The 19,019-nt window shown below is 38.9% G+C and overlaps 1 protein-coding gene across 1 annotated transcript; it reads right to left on the minus strand.

The window, feature by feature from the left end:
* Positions 1 to 18,102, minus strand: GPRC6A (G protein-coupled receptor class C group 6 member A). The gene is made up of 6 exons (XM_053591850.1): positions 17,842 to 18,102; positions 14,959 to 15,262; positions 13,141 to 13,977; positions 6,986 to 7,198; positions 3,244 to 3,367; positions 1 to 1,115 (listed from the first exon to the last, which is right to left on the minus strand). The coding sequence occupies exons 1-6, from the start codon at positions 18,033 to 18,035 to the stop codon at positions 1 to 3; spliced, it is 2,787 nt and encodes a 928-aa protein (XP_053447825.1). The 5' UTR covers positions 18,036 to 18,102.
* Between the last annotated feature and the right edge of the window lie 917 nt (positions 18,103 to 19,019).

Consider the following 19,019-nt stretch of genomic DNA (forward strand, 5'->3'; position numbering starts at 1 on the left):
TCAAATACTTGAAATTCTTTTTCGAGGCAAAGTTTTGGCAACACGTGTGGCACTTTCTCTGCCTATGTGTGCCAATGCTTGTGCCTGGAGATTTTCGCTTTGCTGCCGGGTCGTAGACTTGCTGGTAGAGCTGGGACCGGTCACTGTGATGTTGCTGTTAATGGAGTCCAGTGAAGCGTGACTCATGGCAAGGATGTCCGCACTATGGGAAGAATAACTGTAAATCATCTTGAGAAAGGCTGATTTTGTGTTAGTCTCTTGCTTACAAAGAATAACGTAACATTTGGGGAAGAAAGTGCAACAGAGGATCCCATAGTTAGATATTAAAATGACAATAATTTCCACAGCTGGCAAGTATTTGCCAAATGTGGTCGCATAGACAGGAATGAATGTGATCCAAGCTATGAAGTAAATGAGCATGCCAAATGTTATAAATTTGGCTTCATTGTAATTCTCGGGTAATTTCCTGCCTTTGAAAGCGCATATGAAGCAAATGAAGGCTAGGATGGCAATGTAGCCCAGCATGGTGCCAAATGCAAATATGGACCCCTCCTCACATTCCAGGATAATGACCCTGGGCAAGGAGACATTCTCCTCTACTGCAGGTGCTGCAAAGGTCAGCCAGAGCGTGCAAATGGCCACCTGGATACCTGTGCAAGTGAAGATAATGGGGACTGGTTTATAGAGGCACTTCAGGAAGTTTTGCAATTTGGGATCAAAGCTGAAGGCTAGCAAAATTTTCAGGGACTTCATCAAAATGCAGGAGATGCAGAGAGTAAAGCTCACACCAAACAGCATCTGCCTGGTTTTACATGTGAAGTCTTGTGGTTCTCCAATGAATAAACCTGTGCTGGCAAAGTTGAGGAAGTGACAGAGGAGGATCACGTAGCAGACCACTAATCCTCCAGATGATTTCACAACGGGGGTGCTCAGGTTTCTTGTAAATATTACGCCAATGGCCAGAACAAACATGATTCCCAGCAGGGAGAGGGCCAGGAGCAGAATAGCCAAGGAGTCATTCCAGTTGAGATACTCCACTTCCTTTTCAAAGCACCTAGTGCTCCTGACAGGGGCCCAGTGAGTTTCATTGTTGCATAAAAGGCAGCGATCCATATCTAAAAGACAGAGGCGATTCAGTTACATTGCAAACATTTAAACGGAGGTCCACAGTACTGGAAATGAGACTCCCGCTCAGAAACAGTCCTGAGTAGAAAACAGATATAAATCATTGTCATACTGGTTGCTTATTAACATGCACAGACCCCAAGAAAATGAAAGAGAAGGGGTATAGAGAATAAAGAGGAAGAGAAAAAAGAAACAAAAAGACCAGCTGGAAATCAATATGCTCAAGACGGATCTGAGCCTCTTGATGTTATAGGTGGTAGCTCAGGGAGTCTGTTAGTAATAAGGGTTTTGGAACTGGGCATGGAGTAAGTCCTTTTTTTTCTCCAGCACTGTGATTCCTACAATCTTGAACAAGCTAATTTTGGAGCCTATTTCCAAATCCTTCTTTCCTTTTCTCTCTCTCAAAGAAATATCCTGTCTCCTGGGAGTGCCGCCTTCAGTGAGATAATAATTATAAATGCTCACACAGAGGATTGCACCAATAGACACTCAATACGCAGGAGTTGCTATTATGACTAAGACTTGTTTTTTAAAAAAAACCAATATGGATGGGTCACCCTAAAAACTTGATATCTCTTGAAAGCAAGATAACACAAGATTGGGATTAGTAACACTTGATGATGAAATTAAAGTTTTTTTCCCGAGGAGGATAGCACATGTAAGCATCTCACCCTGGCAGAAGTAAGGTTGGACACTATTTATGCTGATTCTGACTGCAGGGCAGCACGCATAATGGACATCAGAGACTCTGACAGTGGGATTGCATTCGCCTCCCATTCCAACACCCTAAGAAGAGTGGGTCCCAACTGCTCCCGAAAAAGCCCCACTCAGGACATTTATCTGATTGCATTCTACACTGTCCATTTAACTTTTTAGTTTCTGCATTCTCTTCTTTATTAAGCTTGAAGTAAGACTGTGTTTCTGTTTATAAACATCATGACATTTCTGATCTCCTCCTCTTTCAAATTCTATCAACCTACATGTATTCACTCCTATCTGTTTTCCCCTTAACAGGAGCTGGTATCTGTTATTTCATCCATTCAGTGGCCCTGTATTGCCCTTGTCTAGGTGTGAAGGCCAGTGCTAGAGATGTACAGAAGAGCAGCTAGCGATGTCCTTTTGGGTTACCCCAACTCCTAGTGCTTTCTCCAACGTGTTTTTAGTCTCATTCTTGGCGGCAACTTGCCTTGGTTATCAAAAGACAAACTAATAGAACCTGGGAAGACCTCTATACATCTTTATCGGAAATAAATGTTACATAATTCTCTTTGTATTTTTATTCTCCCACTTGGAAGATAGCTGCTAGATAACATACTGCCTGAACACCCTCTCCTCGGCCAATTATCTAATTATTTAGGAGTATAGTCCCTCTTAGGATTGGAATACACGGCATGTTTGTGAGACAATGACAGAACATGAATGTTGAGATATTTTAATTGATACGCTCTTTCCCTTGAAGTCAGTAAGAAAAAAGAATAAAATTGGGACTGTTGCAGCTCTCTGAGGTTCTTTTTATATCAAATAGAAGATGAACAGGAATGCTGCCATAAACAAGGGCATAGGATGCTTTTAAAGTAGGCTTGACTCCAGAGAAAGTGCTGATAGTTCCTTTCAGGGCTCCTAAGGCTGCTGACCTCACTCATGTACTTTAATTTGTGTATTTTGCTCTGATCTTGCCAAATTGTTAAAGATAGGGTTGGCAAACAATCAGTTACTAGCATCACGTCTCTGTCAAAAGTTGCCCCTTTTGTCTCCCAGAGGATTCTTTCTTCTTACACTTAACTCTTGCCTCTTGACGGAAAGGAGATAGCCGGGACATGCCATATCTGTCTCTTAGCTGTAGGTGCCTCTGGGTTTGCATGACTTTAAGAGTTGTCAGATGCTATGTGTGAGGGAAGGCCATTCTCCCTTGGAAAGGAACTTTTCCATCTCTATTATTTACTGGTTGTGCATCTGTTGAAAACATAGAGCAAATTCCAAGATAAAATGAAATTTCACTGCAATTTAATTTAGCAGGAGCATGGGAAGCTTTTTTTATTTTTTCAAGTCATGTAAAAAATAAACAAACAGCCTACAAGAAATGGTTCAAGAGTGTCCATGTGACAGTGACCTGGTTACCTGTCTGATTACTGTAGTGATTTTCAGGACAGTTCACACATTCGTAGCAGCAGATGTGGTGACTTCTTGTAGTTTTCTTCATTTGTCCAGGACGGCATTCCGGGGAGCATTTGGATTGAATTTGCTATATTAAAAGTAAAAAGAAATCCCAAATAAATAAAAAAAATTATCCTCATTATCCTTAATTATGACTTAATTGAAATAATATTTTTTATAGCATTATAGAATTTTTTGCCATCTTCAGGAATATGAACAAACTTAAAATACTTGAAATGTTTTAGATGGAGAAACTGCTTTAGGAAAAAATACAGTTTTTGTCACATTAATAACTTCTGTAAGCAAATTATGGAAATAAGCTCTTTCAGAAAATTCCCAGAAGAAAGAGAAATGTGTAACAATAGAACTAAAGAAGAACTTGATGGTCTGGCGATTTCCAATCTCATACTGAATGAAGAGTTCCACTATGTAAGAAAATAGTAAATTATTAGACTTTTAGACTCTTCATTTGTTATTTGCTTTTTTTTTTTTTTTTTCTTTTTTTGAGACACAGTCTCACTCCATCACCCTGGGTAGATTGCTGGGTTGTCACAGCGCAGAGCAACCTCAAACTCCTGAGCTTAAGAGATCCTCTTGCCTCAGCCTCCTGAGTAGTTGGGACTACAGGCACCTGCCACGATGCCCAGGTAGTTTCTCTATTTTTAGTAGTGACAGTGTTTTGCTATTTCTCAGGCTGGTATTGAACTCCTGAGCTCAGGTCATCCACCCATCTCAGCCTCTCAGAGTGCTGGGATTATAGGCCTGAACCACCACGCCTGGACAACTCTTATATTCTTTAGAAGAAATTCTTATCATGCTATCCAAGGAGGATGCTCCAGGCCCCGTCTAACTCTAAAAAACTAAACAGTCAAACATTTTGAATTTAAAACTAATAGACTAAGTTGAATAGATAATCTTGAATATACAAATATATTTAAGTGGATGTGAATTGCATGCAGCATTCTCCTTTAAGGAACCTTGTGCTTCTGATCTAGCTAATAATTTTTTGTACTTCAGCGACATATATTCTATTCATAGTCTCTTTCTCATGGCACATCATGTGAAATAAATCTGTGTTGTTGTTTCATTTTTACCCTTGCAAAGCCAGAGAAGAACAGTTCAATGACGTTTTCCCTAATTATCAGTTATTGCTGAGTCTAGAACATACAGTTCTAAGCTAACCAGTCTTTTCTCAGGAAAGTGAAAATGATTTGGCTGAAGGTAAAAGGCAGCCACGACTCAGTATCACTGTGTCCATGGCACTGGCGTTCTTCTTCCCACTGGTTATTGTTGACCTGGGTTTTTGGCAGGCAGGACATATGCCTTGTGAAGTCCCCAGGGCAACTTTTAATTTGAAGTAGCCACTCTCCGGGAAGGTGCTCAGCGGATGACACAAAAGGATTTAACTATTCAACAAAACTGGACATCATTAGGGGAATGTAAGTGCAACCTTCCCTCCCAGCAAGTCAGTCCCTTCCTCCTTCCACATGACAATAGGACAGAAACATAAAAAATCCCTCCTCTCATAGGCCTTAAGTTCCAATTGATAAAGTTGATAACAAACAAGACAAAAATAAGCAAAATGTACATAATGACAGACAGTGGTAAGTGCTAAGGAGGAAAGTAAAGACCGGTCAGTGACTAAGAAGGACTAGGCTGATGTTGCAGTTTTAAATAATGTGTCCAGGGAAAGCCTCACTGAGATGAAGACATTGCAGAAAAGATAGAAAGGAACTGAGAAAATTAACCACCTGAAGATCACAGAAAATTACTGAAAAAGTAATTTTCAACAGGTGCAAAGCCTTTGAGCTGGAGAGAGAGACATGTACAGAAGGGCAAGAAGCCTGCGTGAGGGGAGGAGCGGCCCAGAGGAGAGAAGGCGAGTGGGAGGTGAGGTCGGAAAGGTACAGGGAAAGGGTGAGGGGCAGGTCATGTAGGATTTATAAAGATATTGGCTTTACCCTAAAAGAAATAGGATGCCATGGCAGGGTTCTGAGCAGAGCACTGTGTTTTACAGGATTACTCCGGGGTAATCCAGGATTACTCTGAATGTAGGCAGAGAACAGTTAACAACCTTCTGCAAGGATGTGGGTGAGCGGTGATTGCAGCAGCTGTGGGCTGGGGAGTAAAAAGTGGTCAGATTCTGGACACATTCCAAAAGTAAACTTTTACTGAATATGGATATAACTGAAAGAGATGGGGCAAGGATTTCAGCAGGATTTTTCATAATGACTAGGAGAAAGGGATTGCCATTTATTGAGATAGGGGTGGGTTTAGAAGAGACTGTCAGGAGCTTTGTTTTTGGAGACATTCAGTTAAGATGACTATTAGACATCCAAGTAGAGATGTCATGTAAGCAATCTTATTGAAGACAATGCAATCTGGGAGGCCTCATTCCTTTATATAATGACATTTAAAGCTCCAAGCCCAGGTAAGATCACTAAGGAAAAGTGGAGACAAAAAGAGTAGCAGTTCTGAGCCCCGGACATCTGAATGGTTAGGGGTGGTGTGCATGGCAAGGAATCAGCAAGGGAGGCAGAGAGGTAGTGGCCAGAGAAACAGGAAGAACTTAAGTGAGTGTACTGTCATGGAAGCAAGTTAGGAAAGGATTTTATGGAGAGGGGAATGATTAGTTGGTAAGTGAAGTAAGGTGATCTTTGGATTTGTTAATATTGGTGAGCTAGAAAGAAACAATTTAAATGGATTGCAGGGGGGCAGTGCCTGTGGCTCAAAGGAGTAGGGCGCCGGGCCCCATATGCCGGAGGTGGCAGGTTCAAGCCCAGCCCCAGACAAAACTGCAAAAAAAAAAAAAAAAAAAAAAAGGATTGCAGAAACTTCAAAAGAGGGTAGAAGGGTGGGACCAACCATGTAGTTTTAATGGAGAGAGAAACAGTGTAAGGGGGTAGTCTATGGGGCAGGATGTGGGGGAACAATGAAGTGTCTTTTTTTTTTTTTAAGATGGGAGAAATGATAGCATATTTATATTACTGTGTAATAATACAGAAGAGAGAATAATTGAGAACACTGGAGAAAATGTGAAATTGCCAGAGTGGTAGGTGAGAGGTTGGGACCCAGAGGTGAAGCACAGGAGCCAACCTGGGCTGGGAGTAGACAGTCCACCCCTGGTGCCCGATGGAAGGTGAGGACAGAGGCACAGAGGCAATGGCAGGGGACAACAGAGATCTCTTCTGGTTGTTTCCTTTTTGCTATGTACGGGGTATAATACAAAACAAGGTCAACAGAGAGTGAGGTTGGTAAGAAGGGGAGAAGACAAAGTGTAAAGTAGCCATCTAGGAAGGTGGGAGAGTTAACAGCCTAGGGCCGTGGTCTGATTGCTCTGCAGCTTGAAAAGCTCCCTGGAGGTCAGAGATCAAGAATTTAAAGTGAGACCAATCAGCAAAGTTTTCCTTTCCTCTGTGTGTGTGTGGGTACCCCAAGTTCAACAACATAGGGGTTACCTTGATTAGGTAGAGGGTTGAATTTAACAAGGATTGTGTTTTGCTTGAATATATATAACAAAGAGCAAGAGGGGCAAAGCAACTGAGGGTACAGGGAGAGTTACACTAGTTGACCACAGAATTTAAGGAGGGAAGGTGGGGACAGTGAAAAGGCGGGAGGATCACTGGAGGTTCCTGTGGGTCAATGACTTTTGCAGTTGAGGTACCAATTGCTTTGCATGCTAAAACGTAGCCTACAGTACAATTACCTGAAGATTCTTGAACTCGTTTTTTATTTCTTGGTCTGTGATGATGAAGACATCGTTCTGCAGGTCATATTCTGCCATCTTGGTGACAGTCATGTGGTCATTGAGCTCCTTCCAGAGCACAACATCATATCCGGTGTTCAAGTCCCCATGGGCATCAAAATGAAATGAATTCCCTCCGTCAGTGAATGTCACATTTTTCAGCACATCAAGTAACTATAAAAAAATAAAAACAGGAACAAATTTTGACTGTAAACATTGTAAGTGTATCTATTATTCTAATTATAACATGGCTTTATAATGACTATCACCTGAAAATAAGAAAGAAAGAAGATTCTGGGCCATGGGGGTGGAGGAAGGTTCTTAATCACCAGACAACAATTTGAGAATAAATTTCACTTGGATTCTATTAATAGTTTCATTTCTGCCACAGTCTTGCTACGTGAGTTTGAGAAAGCAAGTTAATTTCTGTGGATGGCAGCTTCTCTGACCTATAAAACGGAAACTCTTTGAGTATCTGTATTTATCCACATTGTCCAGTTTCAGAATGGGTCCTCTTTGGCAGATGCCTGGGCTCTGACTCTGGTTCTTTCTATCTCTCATTAGGGCAATCTTGACAGTTACAATTACTCTCTATTTTATTATTTCCAACGGTTCTTTAGTCTGTTCCAATGACTGAGTACATACTAAAGTGATCTCTGAGTTCCATTTCTAATTTAATTCATAAAATAATTTTTTTTTAACTGGAGAGGAAAGAAATGTAATGAAAAATCACTTATCTTGTTACTAATGTGCACAGTGAGAACTGGTATATGATACGGTTAGGGCAGGAAATGTTTTATTGACGTATGGGTCAGCCATATGGAGCTCATGCTGCAGTGGAAGACTAGTAGGTAGGGAACAGGCTGCCATTCTGGCTCCACTATTCACTTAGTACATCAGCATGGCTGAGTAAATAAGCCTCTCTGAACACACGCATAATGGCCCACTCATTACCTAAGTCTGTGGCTCTAAGTGGCTTTTGTTGGGTGTGAGATCTATAGAAGGAGGCAGAAATTCTTCTATTTGAATAGAATTATTCTATTCTATTCCTTCTCAGTTAATCTTTTATGAATGTTCCTTTTTTTGTCACGATAAGAAGATCAAGTTACACTCTAAGGTAAATATAATAACTTTGAGAGTCATGTCAGTAGCCAAATACCACTTTAGCAAAATCTGTATGTATTGATTTTATTATATGTCCCCATAGGCTTTCTAGATCTTTTAATGAATGTAAATTAATTAGCATTACTTTAAAGAAGGAAGAGGATCTCAGATCTAAAATGGTGGAATTAACTAACAAAATTTATTCTAGCAAGTCCCTGGGAGAAAAAAATGAGGTAAACAAAAATAAAAGAATAGATAAGGGCCTACTTTCTATGTTCTTACTTCTACCTGTCTACTGGTTTTTCTTTTGTTCCTTCTTTAAGCCCCATACACACATAAGCCTGTTACTCAGTTCGTTAGGGACCGTATTCTCTTCTACTCTTGTGTTTGAGCAATGATTTCCACCTGTGTTTTCCTGCATTAAATTAGGTTTTATGGAGTAAAGCTCAGACACATATGTTCTGTAAATGATAATACTGTAACATAAACATACTTGTACTGTTTTATATCTGTTCTTACCAGAAAGAGGGTGGAGGCAAATGAAATGGTACATTCATTCCTCATTAAATATGACACAAAATTTACTCTGGGATAAGGTAAATTTTGAACATTAATACTCTAGTTGGTAAGCTTTTTCCATTAATTATTTATTGCTTTTCATGGAGACTCTGAAATTCACTATAAGTTGGCACTACAAAATTTAGAGAACAGGATTTGCATTTCAATTGTTACATTATTGACTTGTGTATGATAATGCCCTGTTTTTAAGAACACAAGGCCCGGAGGCCACACTAATTAAGATGTTAGACATTGTTGTCCGTTTCCCGTAAGTAAGCTTGCTGTGGAGAGAGGGGTCTATGTGACTAAACTAGAGGACAGCGGAGTAAACAGCCTCACGTCTCTGTCCTGGTGCCCCAGATATGTCTTTTTCTTTTTCTTTTCTTTCTTTTTTTAATGAGACAGAGTCTCTCTAAGTTGTCCTGAGTAGAGTGTTGTGCATCACAGCTCACAGCAACCTCAAACTCTTGGGTTTAAGAGATTCTCTTGCCTCAGCCTCCAGAATAGCTGGGACTACAGGCCCCCCCCACAATGGCCAGCTCTTTTTTTTTTTTGGTGGTAATTGTCACTGTTGTTTATCTGATCCAAACCGGGCTCAAACCCATGAGCCTCAGTGTGTGTGGCTGGTGCACTACTCACTGAGCTACAGGCGATGAGCCATGCCTTTTTCTTTTTTTAATTATTCCATGTTACAGCAAAAAGCACAGTGAACTGGGGTGGGGACAGTTTCATTGATGACTATGTGAGTAGCCATAGGCCAGATCTTTATCACTGAAGTCCCCTCCATCTCTGAAGGGCTACAAGTTTTAACCACCAGTAACACTTTCTCTTACTATGTCTTTAAGATACAGTGTAAAGGATGAGCCCTGTGGACTTACTGTAATATTATAAGGATTAGAGGTAATATATCTCAGTACCTAGAACTGTAGGTCTTAAAAATATTAGTTATTATTATTCTTATCACTCCCAAATCACTCTCGTCTTTTCTAATTTTGGGCTAATATGCAACTGCCACGGTTACACTTGCAATGTCTTATAAGTTCTTCATATTCAACATCTCCAAAACGCAGTGCTTAATATTTCTTCTCTCCATTACACTTCCACTTTTCTCTATGTTTTTGGCTCAGTAAATGGCACCAGTTGCCCAACTTCGAAATCATTTGCAACATCTTTTCTTCTCTCTGTCACCCTTGACACCCCACCTATCTCCAAAGATTCTTCGTCCTTCCTCTTCAATATCCAGGTAACCATCTCTCCATTCTTACTGACACATCTGTAGTACAAGACATTCCTATCTTATGCCTGGATTACCAAATTGGTGTTTCTCCCTCCAGTCTTGGGTTCCTCTAATCAATTCACACTGCACTTGGAATACTATTTTATCATAGAAAACATATCACATCAGTCTCTGGCCTAAAAACACCTTTAATTGGGTCCTTTTACTCTCTGAAGTCCAAACTTTAAAATCTAGTTTGCAACTTTCTATTTAAAGGGCGGTCCTTGTCCTAGTGTATGGTATCAGCATCAGCTGGGGGATTGTTAGAAATGAAGACTTTCAGGTCCCGCTGTGCAACTACTGAATTAGCATTTGCATGATGAGGAGACTCCCAGGCAATTCAACTGCACAACATAGTCTGAGAGCCCTGATTGTCAAGGCTTTCATGCTTCACTGCAGTGGTACTATATTCTGTCCCCTTAAAATGCTGTCCTTTCTCTCCTTTGGGTCTTGGAGTATTTAGTCCTGGCTCACTCCTATCTATCCATCCTATTCACCATAGATGTCATGTTTTCTTGAAAACATTCCCTGAATTCCTGCTACTGGGTTAGCTGCCCCAGTTATGTGCTTCTTTGCCACCTTGAATTTATGTAAAACATTGTAATGCATCATGCTAATTGTTTGACTGTACACCCCCCTGGACAGATGACTTTGTTAGGGAGGGAATATGTATATACACACATACATACACACACACACACACGTATATATGAATAGAAATTTGACAGATATTTATCTCACACACATCACTTACTGCTCTATGTGTCATCAGAAATAAAGGAAAACAAAAGAAAAAACAAAAATTACTATTCGCAGCAAGGACATCGTATCCTCACACACAACAGAGGAACATCAAAAATCTGTAGAAGTATGGCTCGGCACCCAGAGCACAGTGGTTACAGCTCCAGCCACATACACTGAGGCTAGCAGGTTTTCTGGTGGGTTCAAACCCGGCCTGGGCCAGCTGAACAACAATGAAAACTGCAACAAAAAAATAGCTGCATGTTGTGGCGGGCACCTGTAGTCTCAGTTACTCGGGAGGCTGCAGCAAGAGAATTGTAAGAGTTAGAGGTTGCTGTGAGCTGTGATGCCACAGCACTCTATCAAGGGTGACATAGTGAGACTGTCTCAAAAGAAGAAAGATCTGTTGAAGTAAAACAAGCGTGATGAGGCAGTCCCCGAATACTGCTCAGAAATATCACCAAATGCCAGGCCAAAGGAAGTATTACTCTCAAACATGGGGAAGAACTAACCCCTTTAAAATGATCAGAATCTAAAATCATTCAGAAAGTTATCATGTATATATTAGTGAATTTGGCTAGGGGACAAAGCAATTCTTAGGAATGTATCTTTGGTTAGGAACCTGAAATGGTTTTGATCTTTTAAATTTAATGTCTACAGAGATTTCTTCATAAAAATATAATTGTTTGTATTATTTGTCCCACTGAGAATAGCACTGACCAGACTGTGACTCACTCACATCATGATCAAAGGAGCAAGTCATCCCTTTGTTCCTCCTTCCCAATCTGTTTCTATTTGTTTCTAGATTAATGGACTCTGAGGGCTAAAAGAATGACCCTGGGCTTCTAGTGTTTAACATGTCAGAAGACTCTGCTTAGATTATTCCTTCTCAAGTCTTTTTTTCAGAACATTACACTTATTCCTGTTGTAAAATACTTTCCCAGATCTTCAGTGAGTAAATAGCTCTTACTATTTGTATTTCTTTTTCCTTATAAGGTTCTTTTTACCCTCCTCCCTCACACTCTCCATCTCTCATTTCTAAAATTCCAAGTGGTGGTTTCATTGCAGTAGTCCACTTTTAAACATGAAAAGTGATTTTCGGCAATGCACCACGCCAAACTATTGAAATGTATAGGAAATGTTGACCTAAATTTGGAGTATAGTGAAGAAGGGTGATCTGAAAAGATAATTTATAGTTTTTACTAATCCTTCATCTACAGTATAAAGTTTTGCAGTACAAAGAGAATGCTTTCCAAAAGGCATCTTAAAATCATTAGACATATACATATATATTTGTAAGAAAGAGTTTTAATTTTAAAAAAGGTTCTAATCTCTAGTTTTACCTTTTCACTAAATGTTTGGTTTTTCATTTATAAGGCAAAATGCATTATAGTTTCAAAATGAGCAACTTAAAAAATATTCTCTAACGATCACATGATCCTGACAAATGTCAGCTGATTATGTGAGACCTTGGAGCTTGTGTTTGTGGGCAATTAAAGTAAAAATGACAAAAGTAGACCTGACCTGTTCCGGATATTTACTTACACAGTTGGAAGAATTAAGTCATATTCATTTTTACCTTGTTTTCTCCTATGAATTTAACATACCTATATTTTTGTAATATGATTCTGCTTCAAGACAGGGGCAGAAAAATTTGGCTTTGAATACACATTATTAAGACTTTTGTTTCTAATGAGCAAAACTTATCACCATTAAAAGAAGCAATTTAATTTTAAATGTCTTGTTCAAGGGTGTTTAAGAAAACATAATGAAAAATTGTCATTAAATAGAGCCCTATTAAACTTCATTTCTCCAAACAAATAAAAGAGAAGAAAGGGAAAAACTTTTACGTGCAATTAATGGTTCCTTTAAACCTGGAATATCATAATTTACCTAGCGACATTTCCTTGAAGAAGACTACAGGGCTAGAGAGACCACTCTAATTGAGAGAGTCGTAACTGGAGGTATTGGGATCATGAACTACTAGAGACACAGTGAAAAATAAAGAGGATATAGTTAGAAGACCTGGACTGAGGTCATAGTTCTTATACTTCCTAGTTTTAGTTTCCTTATCCATCATATTTAGTAAATACAAAAAGGATTATTAAACTTGTCTGGTCTGACTTACATTTGTTAAGAGCATTAGAAGAGATAACCTATAAGACTCAAGAAAATTCGCACCATCAACGTTATTTTCTCGGGAAATAAAAGAACATAACGTTGGTGGCTCAGAGTAGGAGGTGAAGTAAAATACAACTCTATGATCTTCAAGAATAAAGAGCTATGATAGTAATGCAGGTTATTTAAACACTGGAGGTGTTTCCTTAGGAAAAGGAATAAGATAAAGAGCAGTTAATATAAACCTTTGCAAATTGAAACAAGGGAGGAAATGGGGGAAATGATGATAGGGGATTTTCTTAGCTGTGTGAGTAAGTACCTCCCACGGTTGAAAGGCATTGGAATTCTGACAGTCTCGAGCTTCGCACAGATCTCGGATGGCATAACCGAGGGCAAACACTGCCAGCTGAATACTATGAATGACTCCTGGCTCAGTATGATCCTGGAGGAAATCATGTCTCAAGAAGAAGTTCCTTTCTAGATCCTCGTTAACCTTGTAGGACAAAGTCGCCTGAGAATGGTTGAAAATGCATTGACTCAAATCACTGTCCTTGATATAAGCACAGGCAGACAAAAGCATGGCGTATTCGTGTATGAGTTTGTTATTGTCACGGGGAAACATATGCAGATTTTGGAGAAAGGAGTGGAAAGAGGACATATTCCCTCTTCTAAAGGCAAAGCCCACAACTTTGCCAATCTTTCTGACATTAGGAATGGTGGTGATCTTGGTGGCAGTCGACCAATTATCACTAGCAATCCAGATCTTGTTGACATTCCTTTCAATGGCTTTATTGAAGAGACTGAAAACATGATATTGCCTCAGAAATACCACAATGACGTTAACCTGGGCTTCCGCAATAATTTTTTCAAGCGTCTGATTGATTCTGACGTCAATGGTCTTATCTGAGAAGAAGGCTGGGAGAACCTCTTTGAAGGCTATGCACACATTTTTCTCTGCGGTCTGAATGGCAAAAGCATTGAGAGCCAATCGTCCATAGTCATCATCGGTGGTGATGATGCCAATCCAGTTCCATCCAGACTTCTGGATCAGGTGGGCCATTGCTTTGGTTTGATAGAAGTCACTGGGCACAGTCCGCAAAAATGAAGGGAAGCGAATTTTGTCACTCAGGATTTCTGCGGTTGATTCATAACTCACCTGGAAATGGATGGAATCTTTTAGTTACGGTGCGGATGAGCTCCATGTGGCTGCTGACAGTACGTGTTCCTCTTTGACTTCCCTGCGTTTCCATAACATTTTCCTAAGCTCTCTGGTCCTTTCCATCCTTCCTCTTCTATGAATCCCCCCTACTTTACAAGTTGCTTTCATGATGATACTTAGCACCTGATGGTAGTTTAGAGTCCTTGCCCTCTAATCATTTCGTACTGTGTGTAGTAGAGTAGCTCTGCCTCATAGCCCCATTTACACCTCTCAATTCATCTGCATCTATCTTGTCTCTCTGGCCAGGGCCAATACTGAATATTATTTAAATACTGAGAGGTAGGTACAGCCAAATAAGTAAAAAAAAAAAAAAAAAAAGGAGGAAACAGAGAAAAACACAGCTAAATAAGTAAAAGAAGAAAAGTTCCCCTATAGCTTACCAGATGCTACAAGAGCCTTTCCTACTATGTTTCCTTCTGCACAAACTGACCTAGCCAGACTGACCTTTCTGCTATGCTTTGGACATCCCAACTTTGCACTTGCTGCTTTCTGGGACAGATACTTTCCTCTCCTCCCCCGTCTTCCCTTAGTGTCCCTTCTTGTTCAAGTTTAAGGCCGTCACTCCTTGAGAAGTTTTCCTTGACTCCTCTGCTCACTTGCCCTCCCTCTCTGTAGTTTTCTTCATAAGACATGAATGATGTTATTTCAGAAACAAGGCAGTTTAGGCCTTTAGAGATTTGTGTCTTATCTAAATCGATGAAAACTGTCAGAAACTGGACCTGACAGACAGAGGGACGACAATTCCCTCAATACTGTTCCACTATGCTGTATATAACGGGGGTGTATCCTTTCTTCAACTGAAGAGAAAGAAGGATTAAAATAAAGGCAACTCCCTAACTAGTTTCCCTGGCTTTCTCTGATCCTTTCATTATAATGAATGTGATCGAAAGCCGTGTATGGAGGTTGAACAAAACCTACCTGTGGCATGAGCTGTAAATTCAACATTCTGGAGACAGCCATGGTTATTTCTGAGTAGCCAGCACCTATAACAGCCTTAACCCTTGGCATGTAGCTGGAATAGTCACACCGAAACTCCATGGTTTCTCTGGAACAGTTGAACTTAGAAAGAAACCTCAGAGCAGCTGCCATTGCCACTGTAACTTCTGTACAAGTGTCGTAGATTTCATACCCCAGTTTGACTCCAGATAATAGCGTTGAATTATTGATCATCTCGATGCTGTGTATCATGGCAAGAGCTTGAAGAAAGATTGATATTTCAAATCTGTGGAGAAAACAATATTTGTTGAAATTAGAACACAACTCTTCTAAAGACTGGCTATCTTATTTTAACTACATCTGCTTTACAACAATTTCTAGGTGAGTAAAGCTTGCCTATTGAAGGAGCTGAACTTTATTTAAAAATAATTCTTGAGCTGGGCATGGTGGCTCACACTTGTAATTGTCACACTTCGGGAGGCTGAGTGGGTGGATTGCTTGAGCTCAGGAGTTCGAGACCAGCCTGAGCAGCAAGACCCTGTCTCTATTAAACATAAAAAAGTGAGCTGGGCATTGTGGCAGGTGCCTGAGTTACTCCCAGGTACTTGGCAGGTTGAGACAAGAGGATCACTTGAGCCCAAGAATCTGAGGTTGCTGTGAGCTATGATTCTACACCACTCTACCCAGGGTACAGTGAGACTCTGTCTCAAAAAAAATCTTTTTTTGATGAAATCTTTATGAAAAGTAATATGAGAACCTACAGTTTCTTAAATGGAATCTATGATATAGGATTTAACTTTTTCTTGATGAAGTTTGGGATCCTTTTGAAGACAGTTTAGTATTTTGCAATATGAAGATGTGTTTGATTTTTTTTCTTTTTTGTAGTTAGAGGTCAGCATTTTATGGCTGTCAGAGGACTTGCTTTTTAGACTCACAAGTCCACTTTTAGTTTTCTGATTTTAGTCTGTTGTGATTAGAGACCAGATAAGTAAGTCTGTTAAGAATTATGTTTAAACAGGCTTTGGGTAAAGCCCAACAGCCTTCTCCTAGTAAAGTATGCTACTTTAGGCCTGACGCATTTCAACATTCAAAGAGCATTTCCAATTCAGTGCTGTTCACTCCACAGCACTGAAGTGTTTGATTACTGATTTACTATAAAGTTTATTTCATCCACTCCTATCTATAAAAGTTTATAAACAATGTCTTAAACATAATGATGAGTCTATAAATTTTTTTAAATGAATAAAGGGGATATTATTGTTCAGGGTTTTGATATTCTAGTGTTTTCTTTTAGTTCATTCAGTTTTGAGAAATTAGATTATTTGAACATTACTATTCATCATTGTGGACTGTCTAAACATGAGCTATGGCTAATCAGCATTCATTGAAAAGAGAACCAAAGAGAAAGGATAAACTACTTGATTATCTGACAATTAAATTGTAAATATGTTCGGAATCCCCCATGTGTAAACTCCACTAGAATCAGAACCTTTTTGATGTAGTTACCTTGTATCTCGAGTGCCTAGAATAGGGCCCTGGAAATGTAGGCACTTAATAATATTTTCTCAAAGTTGGCAAATACTACTTTTCTTGATGAGTGGCAGTATAGTAAAATATTTTCAATTCAGTGACTTTTTTCCCTAGAGAGTATCTTCTTGTTGGATCAAATAATTCTTTGGTGCGTTCCATACCTAATTGTTAGCCTGCAATTGTGGGTCTGAACTCTTTAGTTATATTTTGGGTACCAAGGTAATGCTCTAAAAATTTCATTAATTATGTTATAGTTTTATACGGTTCCCTGTTATTCCTGCTAATCAACAATTATGAGGACAATAGCTCAAAGTGCTCATTTTTCTGGGGAGATTGATAAGAAAGAATCTTAGTGTCACATGGGATAACGTTTTATCTGAAAGCCTTCTCAGAGAGCTTAGTAAATACATAAGTACTTTTTGATAAAGACAGAAAAGGTAGGAGAAAAGAGGAGATTAAACTCACACACAAAGACCTCAAGATAGAATCAGAATTTTAGAATTACAGGAAAGCATGGGGATCACATTGCCATAGCAACAGAAACTGGTACTCCCTCTGTCCTTAGAGGAATCCAGGCCCTTATTTTACAAATGAGAAAATGGAAACTGGAACTCAAAAATCTTAAGTGATTTGCCTAAGCTTGCAAAATTAGTTTTGTACCAAAGCTGAAATTAGAATTCAAACATCCTGCTTCCTTAAAAAAAAAAAAAAAAAGCCTGTAACATCCTTTGTCCAGCTTTATTCCTCACAGCACCCTATGCCAAATGTCTTTTCTGTAGTTCAGATTTCTTGATGCAAAATGTTTGTCAAAAAGAAGGAACACTTTGGGTTGTGGAGGGTCTTAATTTATCATGAAAGAATTCAGTTGTTTCAAGAATTAAGTGAATACAGCATTGAAAAAAATATTCATGTCAGAAAAAATGCAGTCTATTTTAAACAAAGCATCAAACAATAGGTCCATTTTCAAACAAAACACATGTTTGGGTCAATAGAAATACAAATAGGCTAGGTATGCATGTGGTAAAGAACAGGCTGCCGTGGCTTCTCAAGAGATTTCAAGAGTTGATTTTTTAAGGCAAGATCTAAATGAATACATTATTAAAAAACAGGCATTACCTCTGCACTCGGAAATTATTTAATTATGCATACTAGTATAGGACTGATGTATCTCTCTTTTAAGGTGGGATTGCAAGATTAACCTTATGCAACTTAAAATATATATAGGTTTAAATCTTATTAAAATAATTTAGATGTTAATATAAATAAACAGTTCATATGTCCTTGTCTCGTGGCATAACCTTGAAGCCTAAATGTGTTTTTTGAGACTTTACTCACCCAACACACTTCTGGATTTGTGGTCGCCTGGGATAGTCTTCTGAGGACAACATTTTTTCATGAATGGCAAACAAACCTCCAATTATGATATGTCCCGGAGAACTAGCAGCCACAAAATCATCAGGGGTCTGGCAAGGCTGGGAAGTTGCAAGAATAATCACAAAACAGGTAATCAGTATAATCAATAATGCCATATTTCGATCTCATTTGCTGAAGTTCATGTGAGTTCTTAGGAATCATTAAGCTCACGGGTGCCAACAACAAGGTTTCTATTTTATCTATAAACAACTTGTAAGGTATAGGACAGTGTCAGGCACCCGAAACACTCACTATTCAGATATCTGATGATAGTCAAAACACTTCTTTCACCAATGAGAACATATCAGACTCTGTTTAAGACTCCAGTGTTGAAGAAGCGTGGCAGTGGAAAGCTGATAGAATCATAAACACAGGCCTCATTGTCATCGTATTTCTTGTTCTAGTGATTTTTCAAGGGCTTTGAGTCTTGCTGGTATTTCTTTTGAAGCAGATGTAGAACTTTGAGAAAGAAGCAGTTGGAGAAAGATTCCCCACTTTTGAATTAGCTTTCTATATTTCCAGAGGTAACAAATCAAGTCAGAAGAATTTAATATTATCATTATTATTGTTATAGTGACTTCATATTAGTATGGAATACATTGGACATTTATTTTTCCAGCTATTTAGAAAAAAATATCCTGCTTTTATTTTTCCTGAAAAGCTCCATTGAAAAAAGGAAATTCAGTTAAATTTAGATAGTAGTCACTTCCAGTTTAAAAGTATTTTAGAAATAAGTACCTTTTGTGGTGATGGGCAAAATGAAAAACAAGATAAAATTTGTCTGATACAGTATTTTGCTTTGAACAAGAAAGGTCTTTTCATAGATCACTAACTTTTCCACCATCATTTGTATTATATTATTTTTATAAATTTAGGACTAATTTAAGGCTACATATTCTTAAATGCTTAGGAATCTGAATAAACAAGAGACAATGGGCATCTTTTGGAATTCAACAGGGGATAGATAAACCTCAGCAACTTACACACAATTAAGAAAAATTTTGAAGCTTTAAAATTTAGTTTTCCAAATCAATATTTTAAAAATATTTGATAAAAGAAAATATCTCATGGGCAAGCAGTTATCAATTCAACACATCCAG

The sequence above is a fragment of the Nycticebus coucang genome, chromosome 5, assembly GCF_027406575.1.
Source record: "Nycticebus coucang isolate mNycCou1 chromosome 5, mNycCou1.pri, whole genome shotgun sequence".
NCBI classification, from domain to species: domain Eukaryota; kingdom Metazoa; phylum Chordata; class Mammalia; order Primates; family Lorisidae; genus Nycticebus; species Nycticebus coucang.